This window comes from Microcaecilia unicolor, chromosome 1 (genome assembly GCF_901765095.1).
Source record: "Microcaecilia unicolor chromosome 1, aMicUni1.1, whole genome shotgun sequence".
Taxonomy (NCBI): domain Eukaryota; kingdom Metazoa; phylum Chordata; class Amphibia; order Gymnophiona; family Siphonopidae; genus Microcaecilia; species Microcaecilia unicolor.
Genome location: NC_044031.1, coordinates 509,371,160 through 509,391,048, shown reverse-complemented (window position 1 = coordinate 509,391,048; position 19,889 = coordinate 509,371,160). Strand labels below are relative to the sequence as shown.

At 40.0% G+C, this 19,889-nt stretch overlaps 1 protein-coding gene across 5 annotated transcripts in view; it reads right to left on the bottom strand.

Moving 5' to 3' along the window:
- The window catches only part of LOC115478008 (serine/threonine-protein kinase Sgk3), a 114,237-nt gene that overhangs the window by 46,859 nt on the left and 47,489 nt on the right, over positions 1-19,889 (bottom strand). For all 5 annotated transcript variants that reach the window (XM_030215196.1, XM_030215205.1, XM_030215214.1 and 2 more), the window contains 3 exons: positions 18,371-18,454; positions 10,095-10,167; positions 2,004-2,079 (listed from right to left, as the gene is read on the bottom strand). In XM_030215196.1, coding sequence (XP_030071056.1) covers positions 2,004-2,079; positions 10,095-10,167; positions 18,371-18,454 — 233 coding nt within the window. The remainder of the gene's footprint in view (positions 1-2,003; positions 2,080-10,094; positions 10,168-18,370; positions 18,455-19,889) is intronic.

The following is a 19,889-nucleotide window of genomic DNA, read 5'->3' as shown; positions in this document are numbered from 1 at the left end:
GTCCATCAAGCCCAGCATCCTGTGGCCAATCCAGGTCACAAATACCTGGCACAATTCCAAAAAAACTACAAAACATTTTATGCTGCTTACCCCAGAAATAAGCAATGGTGCGACTGCACCTTGAATATTGTGTGCAGTTTTGGTCGCCACATCTCAAAAAAGATATGGTAGAATTAGAAAAGGTACAGAGAAGGGTCACAAAAATGATAAAGGAGATGGGATGACTTCCTGTGAGGTAATTAAATTTGCTGATGACAAAGTTATTCAAAGTTGTTAAATCGCAAGAGGATTGTGAAAAATTACAAGAGGACCTTACGAGACTGGGCATCCAAGTGGCACATGGCGTTTAATGTGAGCAAGTGCAAAGAGATGCATGTGGGAAAAAGGAACCAGAACTATAGCTACGTAATGCAAGATTCCACATTAGGAGTCACCGACCAGGAAAGAGATCTAGGTGTCATTGTTGATGATACATTGAAACCTTCTGCTCAGTGTTCAGTGGCAGCAAAGAAAGCAAATAGAATGTTAGGAATTATTAGGAAAGGGTGGAAAACAAAAATGAGGACGTCATAATGCCTTTGTATCACTCCATGATGTGACCATACCTCAAATATTGTGTGCAATTCTGGTCACCTCATCTCAAAAAAGATATAGTGAAATTAGAATAGGTTCAGAGAAGGAGACGAAAATGATAAAGGGGATGGGATGACTTCCCTATAAGGAAAGGCTAAAGCGGCTAGGGCTCTTCAGCTTGGAGAAGGGATGATTGAGGGGAGATATGATAAAGGTCTGTAGAATGAGTGGAGTGGAATAGGTAGACGTGAATAGATTATTTACTCTTTCCAAAAATACTAGGACTAGGGGGCATGCAATGGAGCTACAAAGTAGTAAATTTAAAACAAATCGGAGAAAAATGTTTTTCACTCAACGTGTAATTAAACTCTGGAATTTCTTGCCAGAGAATGTAAAAAGCAATTAGATTAGTGGGTTTTAAAAAAGGTTTGGATAGCTTCATAAAAGAAATGTCCACAAGCCATTATTAAATGGACTTGGGGAAAATCCAATGCTTATTTCTAGATTGTAAACTCTTTGAGCAGGGACTGTCCTTCTATGTTAAATTGTACAGTGCTGAGTAACCCTAGTAGCGCTTTAGAAATGTTAAATAGTAGTAGTAGTAATAGTAGATAAGCAGCATAAAATGTGTTGTACTGTTTTGGGGTATTGCCATGTTCTTTTGACCTGGAGTGGTCACTGCAGGGCTTCACGGACCTTCTGTCTGTCCCAGTATGGCAATACTTATGTCACATTTAGTTCCCATTTCTAGGATTCTGAAACTATGTTTTGCTATGCTGATTTGAAACTATATTTTAGTGCTATTTTACAAGTGCATTTATTTCCTCATAAATATTTTCAGTTCTCACATAGCCAAAAGAATAAGAATTCTGGGACAGGTAACCCTGTACTGACCTGGGTAACACTAGCAATCATTCATTCATTCATTCAAATGTACCAAAATTTTGTGCCGATCTACTGCACAATCTGAAGGTCCTTCTATCTAATCACTTTTGAACCAGCAATCTAAGGATCCTGTGGTACTGTTATGTAGGTTATTTACATTAAGCATGTGCACTGAACTGGAATAAACTGAAAAAAAAATCTATTTATAATATCAAGTATATTTCATACTTATAAAGCACTGACTGATTATTCTTGCATAAGGTGGATCCTGGAAAGGGGAGATGCCAATAACCCATAGTGTTTAAAATAAAAAGAAGTGCTAGAAAATGTCCTTTTTGTGCTTAACTTTATTTTCAGACATGTCAGATCCACAGCATGCTCCAAAACTCACACAAAAGGCAAAAAGAAAGTTAAGGTACCACATCATCCCCACATAAAATCTTCCAGGTGGAAGCCCCCAGTCACAAAAACTGTATTTTTTGTTCAGTCATTCCACATAATGTAAAGTCTGTCAAATAAACCCAGTACAAGGATAATTTACTCACTGGTTGCATAGTTCTGGATGTCTAAGTAAATTCTGGATGAAGTCATTCAGCCCTTCTCGTCTTTGCTGAATAAAATCTGAGTAAAGAGAAAGTGCACGATTACAAGAACTACACAGTGAACCCAACAAGTAAACAACTTTTAATGATTCCAGTTTTATAACCAGTTTGGTAATAAATACTTTGCAGAATACTCACACTTCCATTATCATTTGCAAAGACAAATCCAGCTTGTTTATATGATTTAGTCAGCAAAATTGCAGATTTCCATAAGACTCTGTTTAACATGTTAAATACATGTGAATCATGAGGCAGTCCCCCCCCCCCCCCCCCAGTTTACAAGCGAAAAGAAATTAATGTACTGAATAAACCTGAACAGAACAAAAACAAAATGATATCTCTCACTCTAGATCAATGTGGTTCTGAAACCTGTCCTGGGGAACCACCAGTCAGGTTTTCAGGATATCCCTAATGAATATGCAAATATCTCTCATGCATATTCATTACTGTTTTCTTCCTGAGTTCCCTAATTTCAATATGATTACAAATATTTATATATTATCCAAAGTAATCACTTTTTTCTGTATATATGGTTATATTTTACTTTATTAAACATATATTGTATACAATAATGCTTTTTACAAAATTTACTTGTCTGAAATTCTATGTGCCAAACCTTAACTCATTCATTCAACACTCTCTTACTCTTCTTTTTTTTTATTTTTATTTTATCATTTTACTTAATTACATTCACATTTATCACATAAATTTAAGGAAATACAGAAATTAATATAAAAAGGAAAACATTTTCTCTCAACAATATATATTTACATAATTGTCCACAATTGGAAGATCCAAGATCAGGAAAACAATCTTAAAGAAAATAAGAAAAACTCAAAATGGTTAATCTTACACTTCACATTTTCTGAGGGAGGAAGGTTAAACTCTCTCACTCTTCTTGCTGCTTAACTGTGTTGTACTTTGTTGTCTCACTTCTATATGTTTACAATAAAAAATTCCATTTACAAATATCATCATATATGTTTTGATGAGATTACTGCTTATCACTTCAATAACCTCTTCTTTATAATTTTGTTCTTTACCCTTTAGATATTAAGGGCTTTGAATATCTTCAACTACTTGAATTACGTTGTTCCTCTTGTCAGTTATAACTGCATCTGGCTGCGATTACATTGATATGAACATACACTCAGAGTCACAACTTTTCCAACATGATATGTTTCTTCTTCCACAGGAATGCATTAAACTCTTATATCTTATCTGTTTTTTCTTATATATTCCAACAATACTCCTTGAGTCACCTCTCCTTCACATTGCTTCTCTCCTCTCACTTGAGGCATACATCCAAACTCCTGCCACACCCAACACATATGTGTTTCGCCGTTGTGCGTCTTCAGGGGTAGTGACTTTAAGTTGTCATGTTGTATATCGTGATTATACCTAATGACCGTCCCTGGAGGAACTCTCACTGGGACTGGGAGAAAATGATGACCAGGCGTCTCTCTAAGTAGATGAGTTTGAAGGTAGGATATGTGTGTGTGTGGGGGGGGGGGGGTACAGTTTGGGATTGAGGGATGATGTGCCAGATCGCAGACAGGTAGGAGAGGGGGACATATACTGGATGGGGGAGAATGTGAGATGGCAGACTGCAGGAAGGGAACTGATCCCTGAATGTGTGTGAAGGGTGCTCGGTATGTGAGGGCAGCTGAATGCGTGTTGACTTGCCGGGTCCCGCCCCCACAGAAAGAGAACAGCGCATCAGAGGGAGTGAGATCCAGCAGACAAGGTCGGAGCAGGTCAGGGCGGGGACTCCAGTCCCTACATGAGGAAGAAGTAGCAGCTGTCAAAAAACAGAACTGCGCTCCATTTTAAGTGCTTTCAGTATCTGTGAAATCCAGACAGTCTGAGAAATCCATGGTTTACCCAGGCCATGGCACACCGGTTGAAAAACACTGATTATATTTTCAAAAGGCAGATATACACACAGATACACACACACATATATATATACACATACATATCTCTCTATAGATGAAATAAATAGATATGTATGATGCCAAATCTTGCTAAGGACATCAAAAGACTTACATAAGCACATAAATATTGCCATACTAGTCCAGACCAAAAGTCCATCCAGCCCAGCATCCTTTTTCCACCAGTGGCCAATACAGGTCACAAGTACCTGGCAAGATCCAAAAACAGTACAATAAATTTTATACTGTTTATCCTAGAAATAAGCAGTGGATTTTCCCCAAGTCATTTTAATAATGGCTTATAGACTTTTCTTTTAGGAAACTATCCAAAACTTTTTTAAACCCTGCTAAGATAACTGCTTTTACTACATTGTCTGGCAACGAATTCCACAGTTTAATTACACATTGAGTTATTTTCACTCATTCGTTTTAAATTTACTACTTTGTAGCTCCATTGCATGCCACCTAGTCCTAGTATTTTTGGAAACAGTAAATAATCTATTCACGTCTACCTATTCCACTCCACTCATTATTCTACAGACCTTTATCATATCTCCCCTCAGTCATCCCTTCTCCAAGCTGAAGAGCCCTAGCCGCTTTAGCCTTTCCTTATAGGGAAGTCATCCCATCCCCTTTATCATTTTCGTCTCCTTCTCTGAACCTATTCTAATTTCACTATATCTTTTTTGAGATGAGGTGATCAGAATTGCACACAATATTTGAGGTATGGTCACATCATGGAGTGATACAAAGGCATTATGACGTCCTCATTTTTTTTTTCCATCCTTTTGTAATAATACCTATTTGCTTTCTTCGCTGCCACTGCACACCAAGCAAAGGGTTTCAACGTATCATCAATGATCACACCTAGATCTCTTTCCTGGTCGGTGACTCCTAATGTGGAACCTTGCATCATGTAACTATAGTTCGGGTTCCTCTTTCCCACATGCATCACTTTGCAATTGCTCACATTAAACGTCATCTGCCATTTGGATGCCCAGTCTCCCAGGCTTGTAAGGTCCTCTTGTAATTTTTCACAATCCTCTTGCGATTTAACCACCTTGAATAACTTTGTGTCATCAGCAAATTTAATTACCTCGTTACTCCCATTTCTAGATCATTTATAAATATGTTTAAAAGAACGGTCCCAGCACAGACCACTGCGGAACCCCACTATCTACCCTTCTCCATTGAGAATACTGACCGTTTAACCCTACTCTCTGTTTTCTATCTTTTTACCAGTTTTTAATCCACAATAGTACACTACCTCCTATCCCATGACTCTCCAATTTCCTCTGGAGTTTTTCATGAGGTACTTTGTCAAATGCCTTTTGAAAATCCAGATACACAATATTGACCGACTCACCTTTATCCACATGTTTGTTCACCCCTTCAAAGAAATGTAGTAGATTGGTAAGGCAAGATTTCCCTTCACTAAATCCATGTTGATTTTGTCTCATTAATCCATGCTTTTGAATATGCTCTGTCATTTTGTTCTTTATAATAGTCTCTACCATTTTGCCTGACACCGGTCAGGCTCACTGGTCTATAATTTACCGGATCTCCTCTGGAACCTTTTTAAGAAATCAGCGTTACATTGGCCACCTTCCAGTCTTCCAGTACCATGCTTGATTTTAAAGATAAATTACATATTACTAATAATAGTTCTGCAAGTTCATTTTTCAATTCTATCAGTACTCTGGGATGAATACCATCCGGTCCAGGCGATTTGCTACTCTTCAATTTGTCAGATTGTGCCATTACATCTTCCAGGTGTATAGAGATTTCATTCAGTTTCTCTGACTCATCAACTTTGAATACCTTTTCTGGCACTGGTATCTCTCCCAAATCTTCCTCGGTGAAGACTGAAGCAAAGAATTCATTTAATCTTTCCACTATGGCTTTGTCTTCCCTGAGTGCCCCATTTACCCCTCAGTCACCCAGCGGTCCAACTGATTCTTTTGCTGGCTTCTTGCTTTTAATATACCTAAAAAAAAATCCTTACTATATGTTTTTGCCTCCAAACGCAATCTTTTTTTCAAAGTCCCTCTTTGCCTTTCTTATCAGCGATTTGCATTTGACTCACCATTCCTTATGCTGTTTCTTATTATCTTCAGTCGGATCCTTCTTCCATTTTCTGAAGGATTTTCTTTTAGCTCTAATAGCTTCCTTCACCTTTTAACCATGCTGGCTATCGTTTGATCTTTCTTCCTCCTTTTTTAATACATGGAATATATTTGGCATGGGCTTCCAGGATGGTATTTTTGAACAGTATCCATGCCCGATGTAAATTTTTGAGCTGCTCCTCTAAGCTTTTTTTTTCACCACTCTCATTTCATCATAGACCCCTTTTTGAAAGTTAAATGTGGCTCACAGGAAGGTGACAAAAATGATAAGGGTCTTGTGCCAAAAAATGTATGATAAGAGACTTGAAGGCCTCAATATACATACCCTAGAGGAAAGGAGGTATGGGGGATACAATACAGACGTTTAAATTTTTAAAAGATATTAACCCATTAGTGCCCAATGTTCCCATAATAAGCTCCCATATGGGAACGTTGGCCACTAATGGGTTAATATGCAAACTAATTTTTATATAGAGACAGGGAAGCAGTAGAACAGGTCATGAGTTGAGGCTGCAGGGTGGGAGACTTAGGAGCAATGTCAGGAAATAGTTTTTCACAGAATGGGTGATGGATGCCTGGAATACCCTCCCACAGGAGGTTGTGAAGACAAAAATGGTGACAAAATTCAAGAACGCGTGGGATAAACACAGAGGAACACTGTATAGAAAACGATGGAATCCAATTAAAGCAAAACTTATATAACCTTCTAACTGGAGTGAGCTTTGACAGCAGCTTCGGAGGTTGGGAAGTATGATCAATGCTAGGCAGTCCTCTATTGTCTGGGTCCCATAAATGGCAAAAACAAATCAGGATCAGAGCGGGCGTGGGGTGGGCTTCAACGACTTCAACTTCCAGTAGCTGTGAAGTAGGACCAGTGCCAGACAGACTTCGATGGTCTGTGCCCCAAAATGGCGAGGAGAGACAGAGATTAAGCATAACAGTGTTAAAGCATGAAGAAGTGGAACCTGTGCAGTGTGCCAGATTCAACTCTGGCCACCTTGTTGGGCAGAATGGATGGACCATGCAGGTCTTTATCTGCCAAAATTTACTATGTTACTATATATGCATGAACTCTCCTTTTTATTTCTATGGTTTTATTTGGTTATTTCGTGTACACAGGATCCTCCTGTAATGAAAAGTAGTCTTTTGTGCCACTTTTGAACATGAGTGAGGTACACAGCTCTCAATGTGGCTTAAACCTGTGCAAAGAACCAACCTACCATCAACACTGACGTACCCCACACTGGCAGTGACACCACCTTTGCTGGTCTGCTTGATACTTCATTGGCAAAGTGCCTGATACATGTGACTCAAATTATCTCTTCACTCGACATTTTTACCAGCGACAAAACAGGTTAGGCTCTCAGGAGACTGCATATCTTAAGCTGTATGGAGGGTGTTGCTAAAGTATTGTGAATGGCTCTTCAGAGACCCTTATAGCTTGACCTCAAAACATGTAACCAGGTGAGGCCACGTCATAGCACCTCTATCACAGCAGAACACTGAGAGCTGTGCGTCAAAGAACACTGATGCCAACCCTTCCATCTGAGGATTAGTCGTTGACTATTTCAGTTCACAAGTCCAATTCTTTGTGTTTGTAAGATGAAATAGTGAATCTAGTAGGATTTTTCTCAGCCATTGAATACTACTTCAACTAGGCCTCGCCATCAACACAACCATGGTCAGCTCTGTAAGCCTTTTCCATGGTCTTCAACAGAAGCTTAGAGAGCTAGAGAACTGGAAAAGCCTCTCCTTTTGGGTCCAAACTGCTTCAATATTTTTGCAGGTAATGCAACCAGAAATAATATTTTTTTGCCTAGACACTTGCAGCATTTGACATAATGATCTATGAGGGTCATCCTTTGGAGTACTTCTGTAACCTCAAAAGATGACTGGCTTGCAAAAATCCAAAAGGAAATTACATCTTCACAGAAAGAGATGCACCAGGAAGAAAAATACTTTATGCGCACACCAAGTTTTGCAAAGAAAAAACTCTACTTTAATTCACAATGAGCAACAGCAGTATCTCAGGAAAAACAAAGCAAAACAAAACCTTAGCTAGGGACAAACTAGAATGAAAAAAGTATGTCAAAACCAGAGAATCTAGTGAAAAGATCGGCTGAGAAAAAAAAGAGTCTACTGCAGAACAGCCTGAAGGAAAACCTTAAGTCAACAGCATAAAAATTAAAAAAACAGAGCAGTTGCAAATGCAGCACCATACAGGAGACTACCACATGAGGAGAAACTAATCTCTTATTTTAAAATTTCAGTCAGACTTCATTTTCTCCTATGGGAAAAATCATTCAATCATTTAGGCAAGTTTGAAAGTTACAAAAAGCAGATTCTCTTGTCCAACTGTAAGTTGGTAAATTTAACTTTTGTTAATTTAAAAGATATACCTATACCTGTTTTTTTTAGAATAAGGGTTTTGGTACCATATCACTGGGTTGGGGGCCACCAGCATGTGAAGCCCTGTTTTAGAAAGGATGTGGAGAGAGGAACTAAGATTTGGACATGGAAAATTTCATAGTATTTTACCAAGACTCTGCCAAACACAGAGCCTCTTGTAAAATACATGTAAGAGCATGCAGGACTTCATATCAATGCCTCTTCAAGTCCCATAGGAACAGCAATTTTACACAGCTGCGCCTGACAGCATTCATTCCTCCCCTTCCGATGCCCCCAACAGCAGCAACCTCCTCCAATCCCCCTCGCTGGGCAAACTTGCCCCAGGAGCAACTCATCCCCTCCACATGTATATGAAGAACCTTCCTTCCAAGGCAGATATCAGCCCCTACCCAAAGGTTCCCATCCCTCAACACCCCCACCCTCTTCTTCATCCCAGCCTTGGCTCTTACCAGGGGTTCCTGTTTGTGTACCGAGAGCAGGAGTGATCCCCACTTGCTTCTGCTGCTCCAAGTTCAAAATGGCACCCATGCCCCCTAAGCAGTAGTCTTGTAGTATTACCAAGAGGGTTGCAGCTTTAACAGTCCAGGCCTCTCGCCTTAAGAGAGGGTGTAACTTATACTGGCACACGATGCTACAGTTTTGGGTAGGTGAGGGTGGTAAGGGGGGTCTGAGTTAGGAGGGAGTGGTAGGGAAGAGGATTGTATATATTTTGTTGGGTAAGGATGGGTAGGGGCTTGGTAAGTTCCGGGGGGGGGGGGGGGGGGGGGTAAAATAAAACATTGTTGAACTGTTTGCAGTATATTTGTACTATTCGGTACTTTTGTGTTCAATAAACATTGTTTACCATAAACATAAAGGATCCCTATATAGAAGGAAGGTGGAATCAAAACAAAACATAAATAATCTTCACATTTTAAACAGGGCATAAGGAGGTGCAGGTACAACTTTGGATGCCTTGTTGGGCAGACTGGATGGACCACCTTCTAAGATAGGGTATAGACGTTGGTATTTTAGACCTTCCAAATCACACTTTGAAATCTCTGTGTGCTGTGCATCTCCACATGTAAATAGAGACTTTCTTAAAATAGCTTTTTGCATGTGAAGTTGATAAACATTAGAAGCCACTACTTACACATGGGGATGCTTCTAAAAATAAGGGCCTTAGTAAGCTTGGAATGTACTTCCAAGAGATGTTTTGACTTGGGATTTCTGCATCTTTACAAACAATGTATTCTTTGGTTGTAGATGGTTTATTTCAAAATTTAATATATCACCCTTCCTTTTCTATGTTTATCTGTTTTTTTTTTTATTGTAGTTGTCTTATTTATAATTGTTTAATTCCTATATAGGAAGATTCTATATTATAAAGTGTTTGGACATTTTTGTAAAATAAAGTGTGTAAAATAGCAAATAAAATATCAAATTATTGTGATACTTTAGACCAGACTGACACTTCTGCTTCCTGTTAGCCAGTTTCTTCCATTGAAGATAGCTATCCTAAGTCTCTGCTCAATGCGTAGTTTTTATTTTTCGCAGATCAGAAAACATCACAAGTGCCTACTCACCTGGGTCAAAATTATCCCCAAAAATTCTTTTAGCTGGAATCTTCAGATTTGTGCTGGGAAACTGTTTCCTAAGCTAAAATAAAACACAAGTTCATTAGCCTTTATTTGTACAGTCCATGTGCATTTGAAAACATCACTGTCAAAGGATCCCGAAATCCTACTTCAGATTATTTCAGGTACAGCTAGCATTTTCCAGTGTGCTTCTGTGTTAACACCCTTTTCCTGTAATTTTGAAGAAGTTAAAGCCTTGGTGGACTTGTGATATATATATATACTAGTAAAAAAGCCCCGTTTCTGATGCAAATGAAACGGGGGCTAGCAATGTTTTCTTCTGTGTGCATGTGGGAGTGTGTGTGTCCCTGCCCTCTGGCCTCTCTCCCCTCCGAGTCCTTCACTGTTACAGAGCCAGCGATTTGATTTCGTGCTCTGCTGTTTTCCTTCACTGACTGTGTTACAGAGAGGGCGGGGCAGACACTCATAGGGAAACCGGATATCTCGCCCCCTTCACACTTCCGGCTGGAGGCTTCATAGAACGTTGGTGTTGCCTTTTATATAGAGAGATATTTATTTTGTTATTATAACTACTTGAGCACTCTTGTTGTGGAAAAGCAGGACGCAGATGACAAATAAAAATTACAATACTGATGGAGCATCACAAGACTGCTCAATCCTTATCCCTCACTTTGCATAGCTTTTCTGCTACACCATAGAGAAAAACCATACAAACCTTCGTGTTTACTAAGCAACGCGCTAATGCTGACACAGTGCATTCACTTTGAATGGAAACGGGGAAAGTTATCAAATTACTGTAAAAACAAATATAATTCCACTTTTGCTTAGAATTGGAATTAAATTCAATTTTAAAAAATATCAAAAAGCAAAAATCACAAAAACAACCAACAGACAGGAGTTCTTTGTTTAATTTACTGCAGTTTGAATTCGTAGTGACTAGTCTGCCTGAAGTGAGGAAAATACAATCTGATACACATGGTTTCACATCCTATGCATTCAACTCTGATGCAGCCTATTGGCAAAACACGGGTTCTTTTGCGATTCTTTTATGACAATAAAACTTTTATTTGAACACAGAGTTCTGTGTTTTGGTTGTTTTTGTTGTATTTGCTTTTTGCTATATTGTGTTGATTTTTTTTTTTAATACATCTTTGGATTTGGTGCATCTGCCTCCATTTTTTTCTTTTTCTTGTTAAATTGAGCCTGATCTACTTGGAATATCATCAAATTTGAAATATTTCCTGGTGAGGTGCTCTAATATACTGCTACTACTATCCATCTTCAGACAGAAAAAAATATACCTTTCAATTGTCTCACAATAAATATAGGACAGTGACACTCAAACCACAGTTCACAGCTTCTATCATCGGTCAGAAAACCCCCCAACCAATAAATATGTTTTTCACTTTTTCATCTTCTGTTTCACATTTCTGATATCTTCCAGTTTTATTTTTTTGTTCATAGTTGTTACATGGGCAGTACATCCAATCCTTTGAGGAAGCTGTGGCAGCATATGAAATCCCCTGAGGAAGCCGAGCAGTGAAACGGGTCCTTGTTGGGATTACTCAGGACCACCCGACTGCCTCAGATCGCCCTAAAGCTAAATTCAGCTTTTCAGCCACATATTTATGCTTTATACGGAAGCAGAAATTGAATAGGTTATAATGTTATTCAATGCTAAGAATTATTTTTCATAAAAAGAAGTTTTTTTCAGAAAATTAATCAATGGTTTTGGTTGGGGGGGGGGGGGGGTTCTGACCGATGATGGAACCTGTGAATTGTGGTTTGAGTGTTATGATATCTTATTATGGAGACATTCTATTATACCACACTTATCTGAGGTCTTTTCCCCCACCATTCTGTTGTAGTGTTAAATTGCAGTGAGTTGGCTTTTCACTGTGTTTTTGATTTGAGTTTGGGCATTTCCTTTTTTATATTTTGTTACTTTAAGATGTATATATGCAAATTGATATGCTTATGTGTCACAGCCCACACTTTGCCACCCAAATGGAACATTCAAACTACGCTTATGCACATAGTAGTGACAAATCATGGGGTCCAAAGATATTACTGTTGCTGCTCCCAAATCTCAGGAGGAAGAGAGAAGGTAGGATAGAGACGGCAGCAAAAATCACTAGGGGCAGAATGAAATAAGTCAGAACTGAAGTTTGTCCAGTATAAAAAAAAAAGAAGGAAAAAAAGTAAAATGTTGTAAGCAGTAGGAAAATAAGAACTAATGAGCAAGAAAAAGTTGGCAAAGATATAGAATAATTCCCTATTCTCCCGATATGGCAAGTCTAGTTTTATTAAATCTACTGTATTTATTTACTGAAGACATTTGATATACTGCTGCAAGGCCTACACATAAGCATCTGAGTGGTTTACACAAAAATATTGTGTGTATTTTTACAAGATATGGTAACAGCGGTTAGCAAAAATACAGCAGTTTACAAAAAGACAGCAATAAAGGAAAAAAAATTGTCAGGTATTGTTAGGGAGAAAAAGAGAGAAGGGGTGCACTTTGAGAGTTTGTTTAAATGCAGCGACAGAGGGTTGATTCCTAATGTATAATGGTAGGTCATTCCAAAGTTTGGGCCCATTATAGCAGAATGCAGATAGTTGGGTAGTAGTCAGATGGAGTCGAAATGGTGGAGGTGGGACCAAAATGTTATTATCAACGGAGCAAAGGCAGTGGAAAGGAATGTAGGGAATGAGGTGCTTAGTGAGATATACTTAGGCCAAAGGAGAACATAATTTGTAAACTAAGAGAAGAGCCTTAAAGATGATGTGGGCCAAGACAAGGAGACAATTTTCAAAATGGTTGGGGAGGGGGGTAACACGGTTGAAGCAGCAGGGCGCTGTACAGGAGTTTGACAGCTGCTGATTGTACTAATTGGAGACTTTTAAGAGAAGAGTCCAGCATAGAGAAAGTTACAGTTAGTTTAATTGGGAAATGACCAGAACAAGGATGAGAGGACGGAGGAGACTTGCTGGAAGGAAAGGGCGTATGGAACATACTTGATGAAGAAAAAAGAATGCCAAATGGAGCATGGAATCAATCCGAGGTCTGAATGTGAGTGCAGAATCAAAGGTAACACCTAGGATCTTAACAGCATCTCTAAGAGTGAGAGGAGTGCCATTAAGTAGAGGGAGACTAGCTAGAGTATGACCAGAGCAAAGGAAGAAAATAGAATCACATTTGGTGGCATTAAGGTAGAGAAAATTGTTAACCAAATGGAGACTCTGGAAAGGCAGGTGTTACACGAAGAATGAAGGAGTCAGTAACCCTACAGAAAATCTGAATGTCATCTGCATAGCAGAAGTGAGTGCAGGAGTTGTCTTGGATGACAGTAAGAAGGGGTGCCAGAAAGATATTGAATAGGGTTGGTGACAGAACAGAGCCTTGTGGAACCTGAGAACAAATGGAAAGGGAAGAGGTGGAGAACTGATGGAAGGAAAGCTGGTAGGAGCGGTGTGAGAGGTAACTGGCAAACCACTGGAGAACAGTACCGAAAAATGGAGGCGATGAAGGAGAAGAGTATGGTCTACGAGAACAAAAGCAGAAGAGAGATCGAGGGACACAAGAATAACTGAAGTATGTTGGTCAAGTGAGGTGTGGATGAGGTCATATAGTGCTACAAGGATTGTTTTGGTTCTATGATGTGGCCGGAAACTGAATTGGTAAGGATGTAGAATATTGCTGTGCTCAAAATGATTTGTCAATTGACTGTGAACAAGTTTCTCTAAGGCCTTGGAGAAAAAAAAAAGAATATTAGAGATAGGGTGAAAACTTGTTGGAAGAAAAAGGTCAGGATTGGGCTTTTCCAATAGTGGGAGGACAAGGGCATGTTTCCAAGCGCAAACTAGACCCTCGGAAAGGGAAGATGAAAGAATGGGCAGTAGACAGAGGATAAGGTGTTCAGAAAGGCGTTTAGCCAGAGATGCTGGCAATGGATCAGTGTGAGATGAAGACAGGTTAAGAGAGGCCAGGATTTGAGAAAGGGAGTGGGCGATCGACAGGTTAAAGGTGGACACTGGATGGGATGGGGTGAGGAGACAAAGGGGAAGAGGGAGAAGGAGGGAAGTGGTGGAAGGAGACAGGAACGTAGCAAGATGGTCTTGGCCTGCCAAGTGGAAGACAGAGGAGACACAATGATGGATCATAGTCTGGGGAACGGGTGGATGAGGGAGCAATAGAGCTGAAGAGCCTAAAGAGGGTTTGTGGATGATAAAGGGAGGAGGAGATGCGCTTACCATAGTAAATGAGTCTTGGCATGGCATACAGCATAACTGTATTCATGGCAAGGTCAGAGACTCTGGAAGCACAGTACCTCCAGTCATAGCAATCCAAATAAAGCATTTAGCAGCACCTTGATGAAAATTCATTTTAAAATAGTGAAAGATTAGCCTCACTCTATTAGTTGGCAGAATAGGCAGGATAAGTGTTCTCAAGAACTTTGGCAAGCCTCACTCTATTATTTGGCAGAATAGGCAGGATAAATGTTCTCAAGAACTTTGGCAAGCTCTCTGACAGTTGTAACCTGAGAGTCCCTTGTATAGGTGTGAGTAGAGGAAAGGTGCCTCCATTTTAAATAGACAGGACCTTAGAACAAAGGACTTCCACAAAATTTGAAATGTCATGACCAAACGTCTACTTTCTCAAGCCCTATCAAGTGAGAAGGGTGATCCATGTGGTGTGATTACTTTGGGAAATAGTAAAGCTCTTCCAGCTTCAAATATCAGTGGATCAAGCCTTTCACCCACACCTCACGGGCTCCAACATAGTCAACACATCCTTCAAAACAGTTAACTTTCGAGAGCTCAATGAGAATACCCTCTCCTGGCACTACTCTTATACAAGGCATCAAAGCAGCTGAGAATTTTGTTTTTAACAGAGCCGTTTTCTCCTTTCTTTGGGCTTCCAGCTCAGTCTGAACCAGACTCTTTTTGTGAGGGGGATACAGTATCATTAGCTTTCTTTCCCCATTGTATACCACCTCCAGACTCATTTAGCAAAGTCAATGCAGTGATGATGCTCAACTAAGGTCTGGTCAAATGTTTTGCAATTAAGCTTGAATGCAAAGAAAAGCAGACTGATACATTGTGGGTGTAGAAATCCAATGGAGTTCCATACAACGTGGCAGGTAGGGATATGGGTGGGGAGAAACTGATGAGCACAGAACAAGAAGAGACACCTCAGGCTGATGATCTCAAAAGTAGTGAAACAATGTGATAAGGCAATGGCCCAGGCCAAAGGATGTACAGAAAGGCATAGACAACAGAGAAAGAGAAGCAATAATCAACTGCAGAGAGCATAAGATGCAGTAGGGTAGCTCAAAAAGGCTCAACTGAAATTTTATTAAGTCTCAAGTCTGTCAGTACCATTAAGGGCTCTTTTTAGTTTTATATGAAGAGGTACATTTCAAAAAGTGGCTATATACGATTATCTGTCTCAAAATAAATGTGACATTTGTCCCTAATGAAGGCACCGTGACACAGAAACATGTTGAGTTGTTGTTAACAGCTGTTGTCGAAGTCAGGATACATACACCTGAAACCAACTTTTATCTTGAAAGACTTAAAAATAAAATGCAATTTGAGCCTTTTTGAGCTGTCCTGCTGCTCCTTTTGTTCTGTAGAAAGGCAAAACAAAACGGGGGGGGGGGGGGGGGGGGGGGGGGGGAAAGGATGCAATAATGCCCCTGCACATATTGTTGGCAAGGCCTCACTTGGAATACACGTTCCATGTTGGAGCCCTTATCCCAGATTAGAAGCTGTTAAAACCACCAAAATGTCTAGTCTGCACTGAAACACAAACATCCTTAGAGCAACAGACACAGACAGAAAACAGCAGCAAAAGACCCTCCCCCATGGGAAATATTTCTATATCTTTCTGCCACATTTTCTTGGTCTTTGTCTGCATTTCTGTTGTGGGTTTCATAGGACATAATGTATGTCAGGATCAACAGACACTGCCTTCCCCATATAGTCCGTTGTTCTCAGGATGAAGGATTTTAAACGCACAAGAAACATAGGAAAGGAAGCTGTAGAACTAGGAGATATGACATGAGACCGCAAGCAGGTAGATTCAGAGGCAACACCAGGAAATATTAGTTTAGTGGGTGCCTGGAGTGATCTCCAAGAGGAAGTGGAGTCCAAAATTTAAAAAAAGAAAAAAAGTGGGGATGGAGTTCACAAAGCATGAATTCCCCAATAGCCAGAGGATGGAAACCATGCATTTGGTGTTTCAGCTCAACAACAGTGAAATTATTTTTGTGTTTCTAAGATGATGACAGGGATGTGGGGGGGGGGGGGGGGGGGGGGGAGTAATGTGCATGGAGCAGTATTTACAAACCTAACCCTCTTGCTGGGAAGACTAGATGGGCCATTTTAGATATTATCTGTTGTCATCCTCTATGTTATTATGAATGCTGCTTCTTCAGCCTTCCCAGGAAGCATAGCTCTGGCCCAGGGATCCTCCACAACACTGCTATCAAAACAACGCATCAGCCCAATACAATTCTTTCAATTGTTCTTTGACTGGGGTTACTGTAGAGGCAATATTCACAGCTCCTGGGGAAGAGTCTCAGTCATCTCACAACAGCAACACCAGCTGACCAGTCTCAGGTGCCATATCTGCAGGTTTTGGGACAGGGCTCTAGTGCAAGCTCCCTAGCTGAGGATGGTCACTGCAATGACTGGGATAAGCGAACTGGGAGGGAATATGAAACAGGAGAAGTTCCTCAGGTAGTTGTGAAAGGAATATCAAGGCACTGGATCCCAGCCTTCAGTTCCAAATAGCCCGGAAGCTGAAAGGAGGAGGAGGAAGAGGAGGAGAGTAAGGAAACTTTTGGGTCAAGAATGTGAACCAAAAAGGTGAGGGCATCCAGCAAAAGCTGAGCAGACAATGTCTCTGGTGTATACAGTCCAGAAATTATGCTTGACCAAAAAAGAAAACATTTGAAATAATGAAAAGGACTAGGTGCTCACAAAAATAACTAAAATAACTAGATTTACAAGAGACAATGAAAAGTGAGAAGATAGTTTAGATTAAGGCCAGATAAAGCATTACGAAGACACACAGAATGTGTCCTGATGATGCCTGATTTCAATGGCCTACTCGCACATTATATTTAGGAAGATCATGCAGACTGGGAACAGCTCCTTTTGACTAGGCAAGCAACAAGTTTTAGATTTCAACATGAGACTAGTAGACATTTATGTTCAGAGAAATTAACATTTTCTACCAGCTGGTTTCATTTGGATGCTTCTAAATCTGTTTATGTCACAACGTGTATTCTTGTACAACCTCAGTCAAAGAAAAGTACCTGGAAAATGTTCATGAAGTCTAAAAAAAAGCACCATTTTCTAATGACCTTCAAAACCCAATGTAGGAACCCTACGGTGGACCCTTTTTCAAGGGTGTTATCTGGGATACACAAACAATATGATGATAATTCTGTCCCTGCCCACGGGACCTATCTTAGAGGCCCTCACTTACAGATTTCATGGAGCCTAGTTACTGTGATTATAGAGGGGGCTTCCCTAAAGTTCACTCCACATGATCAAGTAACTGTAATTCAGTAGTAACCCAGCGTGGTCAGACTTCAGGAACAATCTTCAATCAAGATGAATAATAGCAAAACGAACACACAAGGTTGTTATAGTTTCTTCTACACTTGGCCGATAGTGTATACAACAGTTTTACTCTACACTATTAGCACAAAGACTTGATTTTCCCTTGCCCTCCTCACACTCACTCACTCCTCTATAGGCAGATTCCTGGGACCCCAGCTGTATTAACTGGAATAGGATCCCTTTCCCTTATGAGTGACAGGAATACCTTCTGGGAACTGTGTCCTCCTTTGGCTCCAGGGCTCTTTCCTTTCTTCCGTTTCGGTCTCAGGAGACCTCCAGGCACCTTTCCTATTCTTTTTCTTCTCTCTCTCCACTCCTTTGAGTTCAGAGACCCCCACTGGCTTGTGCCGGTAGGAAAAGGAACCTTTTAACATGGCTGCTTCTGCAATGTACCTATGGTGATTGCTGAACCAGGTACACAGGAGAGCTCCACTATGATCATAAGACTCAGAATGCTATTGTTCATTAGGAAGTGGCATTGGAGGAGAGCACTCTGCCTCTCCTCTGTTACATCCCACTTGATTAAAGTCATAACTTGGAAAACATATCTGGACTTTCTTCACATGAAAAATCCTGCATAAGGCTGTGTTGTCTAGCATGACCACTTACCGCATTCTCTTACTTACTGTGTTGTAGAGTTTATCAAACTCTGTATATCGTCTGAACACAAACCACTCGCACCTTCCCATGGTGACTATGACTTTGTAAACCTGTAGACACAAGATATGGAGGGCTAAGTGTCAGATTCAAGCTAACAACTTCTGTTCTTGAGTTATTTTATTTATTCGGACTTCTACCTGGCTTTATTAAGCTCTTCTGTGCTGCTCTAGTTACCATTGTCACTGGGATGGCTTTTTATACTGCTTTGGACAAATACTAACCAAGGAAGTAGATTCAACATTTTTAAATAACGGTGGCATGAAATGGGTTACAAATCATTCACATAAATGTATAATATAGCTTTAAGTGGCATTAAACATATCTCAGTCTTATTCTAAGCAGACAAATACATAAATTGAAGCCCATAAAGGGGTAATTTTGCAACTGGCTGCCTATGTAAAATGCACAAAAGGTTCATAAGATGACGCTCAGTAGCACATAAATTCACACTTGCTCTGAAAATGTGACCTAAATTAGGCACAGATCTCCCTTATTCTATAACAGCGCACAAATTGCAGGAATGCCCCTGATCCACCTATGACTCTCCCATGGCCACGCCCCCTTTTTGGAGCAGCTTGTAAAATTTACCTGTGGATTCTGGCATGTAAATATGCATGCATAAATTTAAATGAATCCAGTTAGCATCAACAATTATTAGGGCCCAATTATCAGCACTAATTGGCTTATTAAATTGCAGGTGCAAATTGGGCACAAGCCCAAATTTGTGCACGCAATTATGAGCATCATATATAGAATTCAGGGGATGGTGTACAAACTGTGGTGTTCCACAAAGCCCTCTTCTATCTCTTGTCTTGTTCAATATCCTTCTTAGCTCCTTTGGCAAAGTTCTTCGAGTTTTGACGTTTCATATTTTACTTATGCAAATGGCATATAGTTTGTTTTATTCCTTTTGATTCATTTCTAGGAAATATATGAACTGGTTATGAAATATATGAACAGTACATGCATATAATACATGCACACATTGCAACTCCGCCCCGGCCTTTCACCAAGTCGCTATACATTTTTTTGTGGTGAAAAGTGCTGATAATTTTTCTGCTCCTTTAGGCTTCCAGCTCAATCAAAACATTGGCTGAGATCTGGTGCTATAAGTTTACATTTCACAGTTACCAAGGATATTTACCACTATTTTTATATCCCTTTCCTTCATGTAGGACAACCATTACGGTGGCACTCTAGCCATGGATCATGCCAAGCCACACCACCTGCATTTGGCCTCTAGGTGTCACTGTGCTTAATGTGCCATTATGTTGGTACTGACCTTCCCGAGCACTGCGCACTCGAGTCAACAGCGGTTTGGATTGTCTGTCTTTACAATTAGTTCATAAGACACGCAAGGTGTTAAGAATTATTTTTTTCTATGACCAGAGTGAACACCTAGAATATACTTCCTGTAGGATAATGATATGAATGAAAAATAGAACTTCAAAGTGAAATGTGAGAAAACAAAAAAGCATAGCAGGA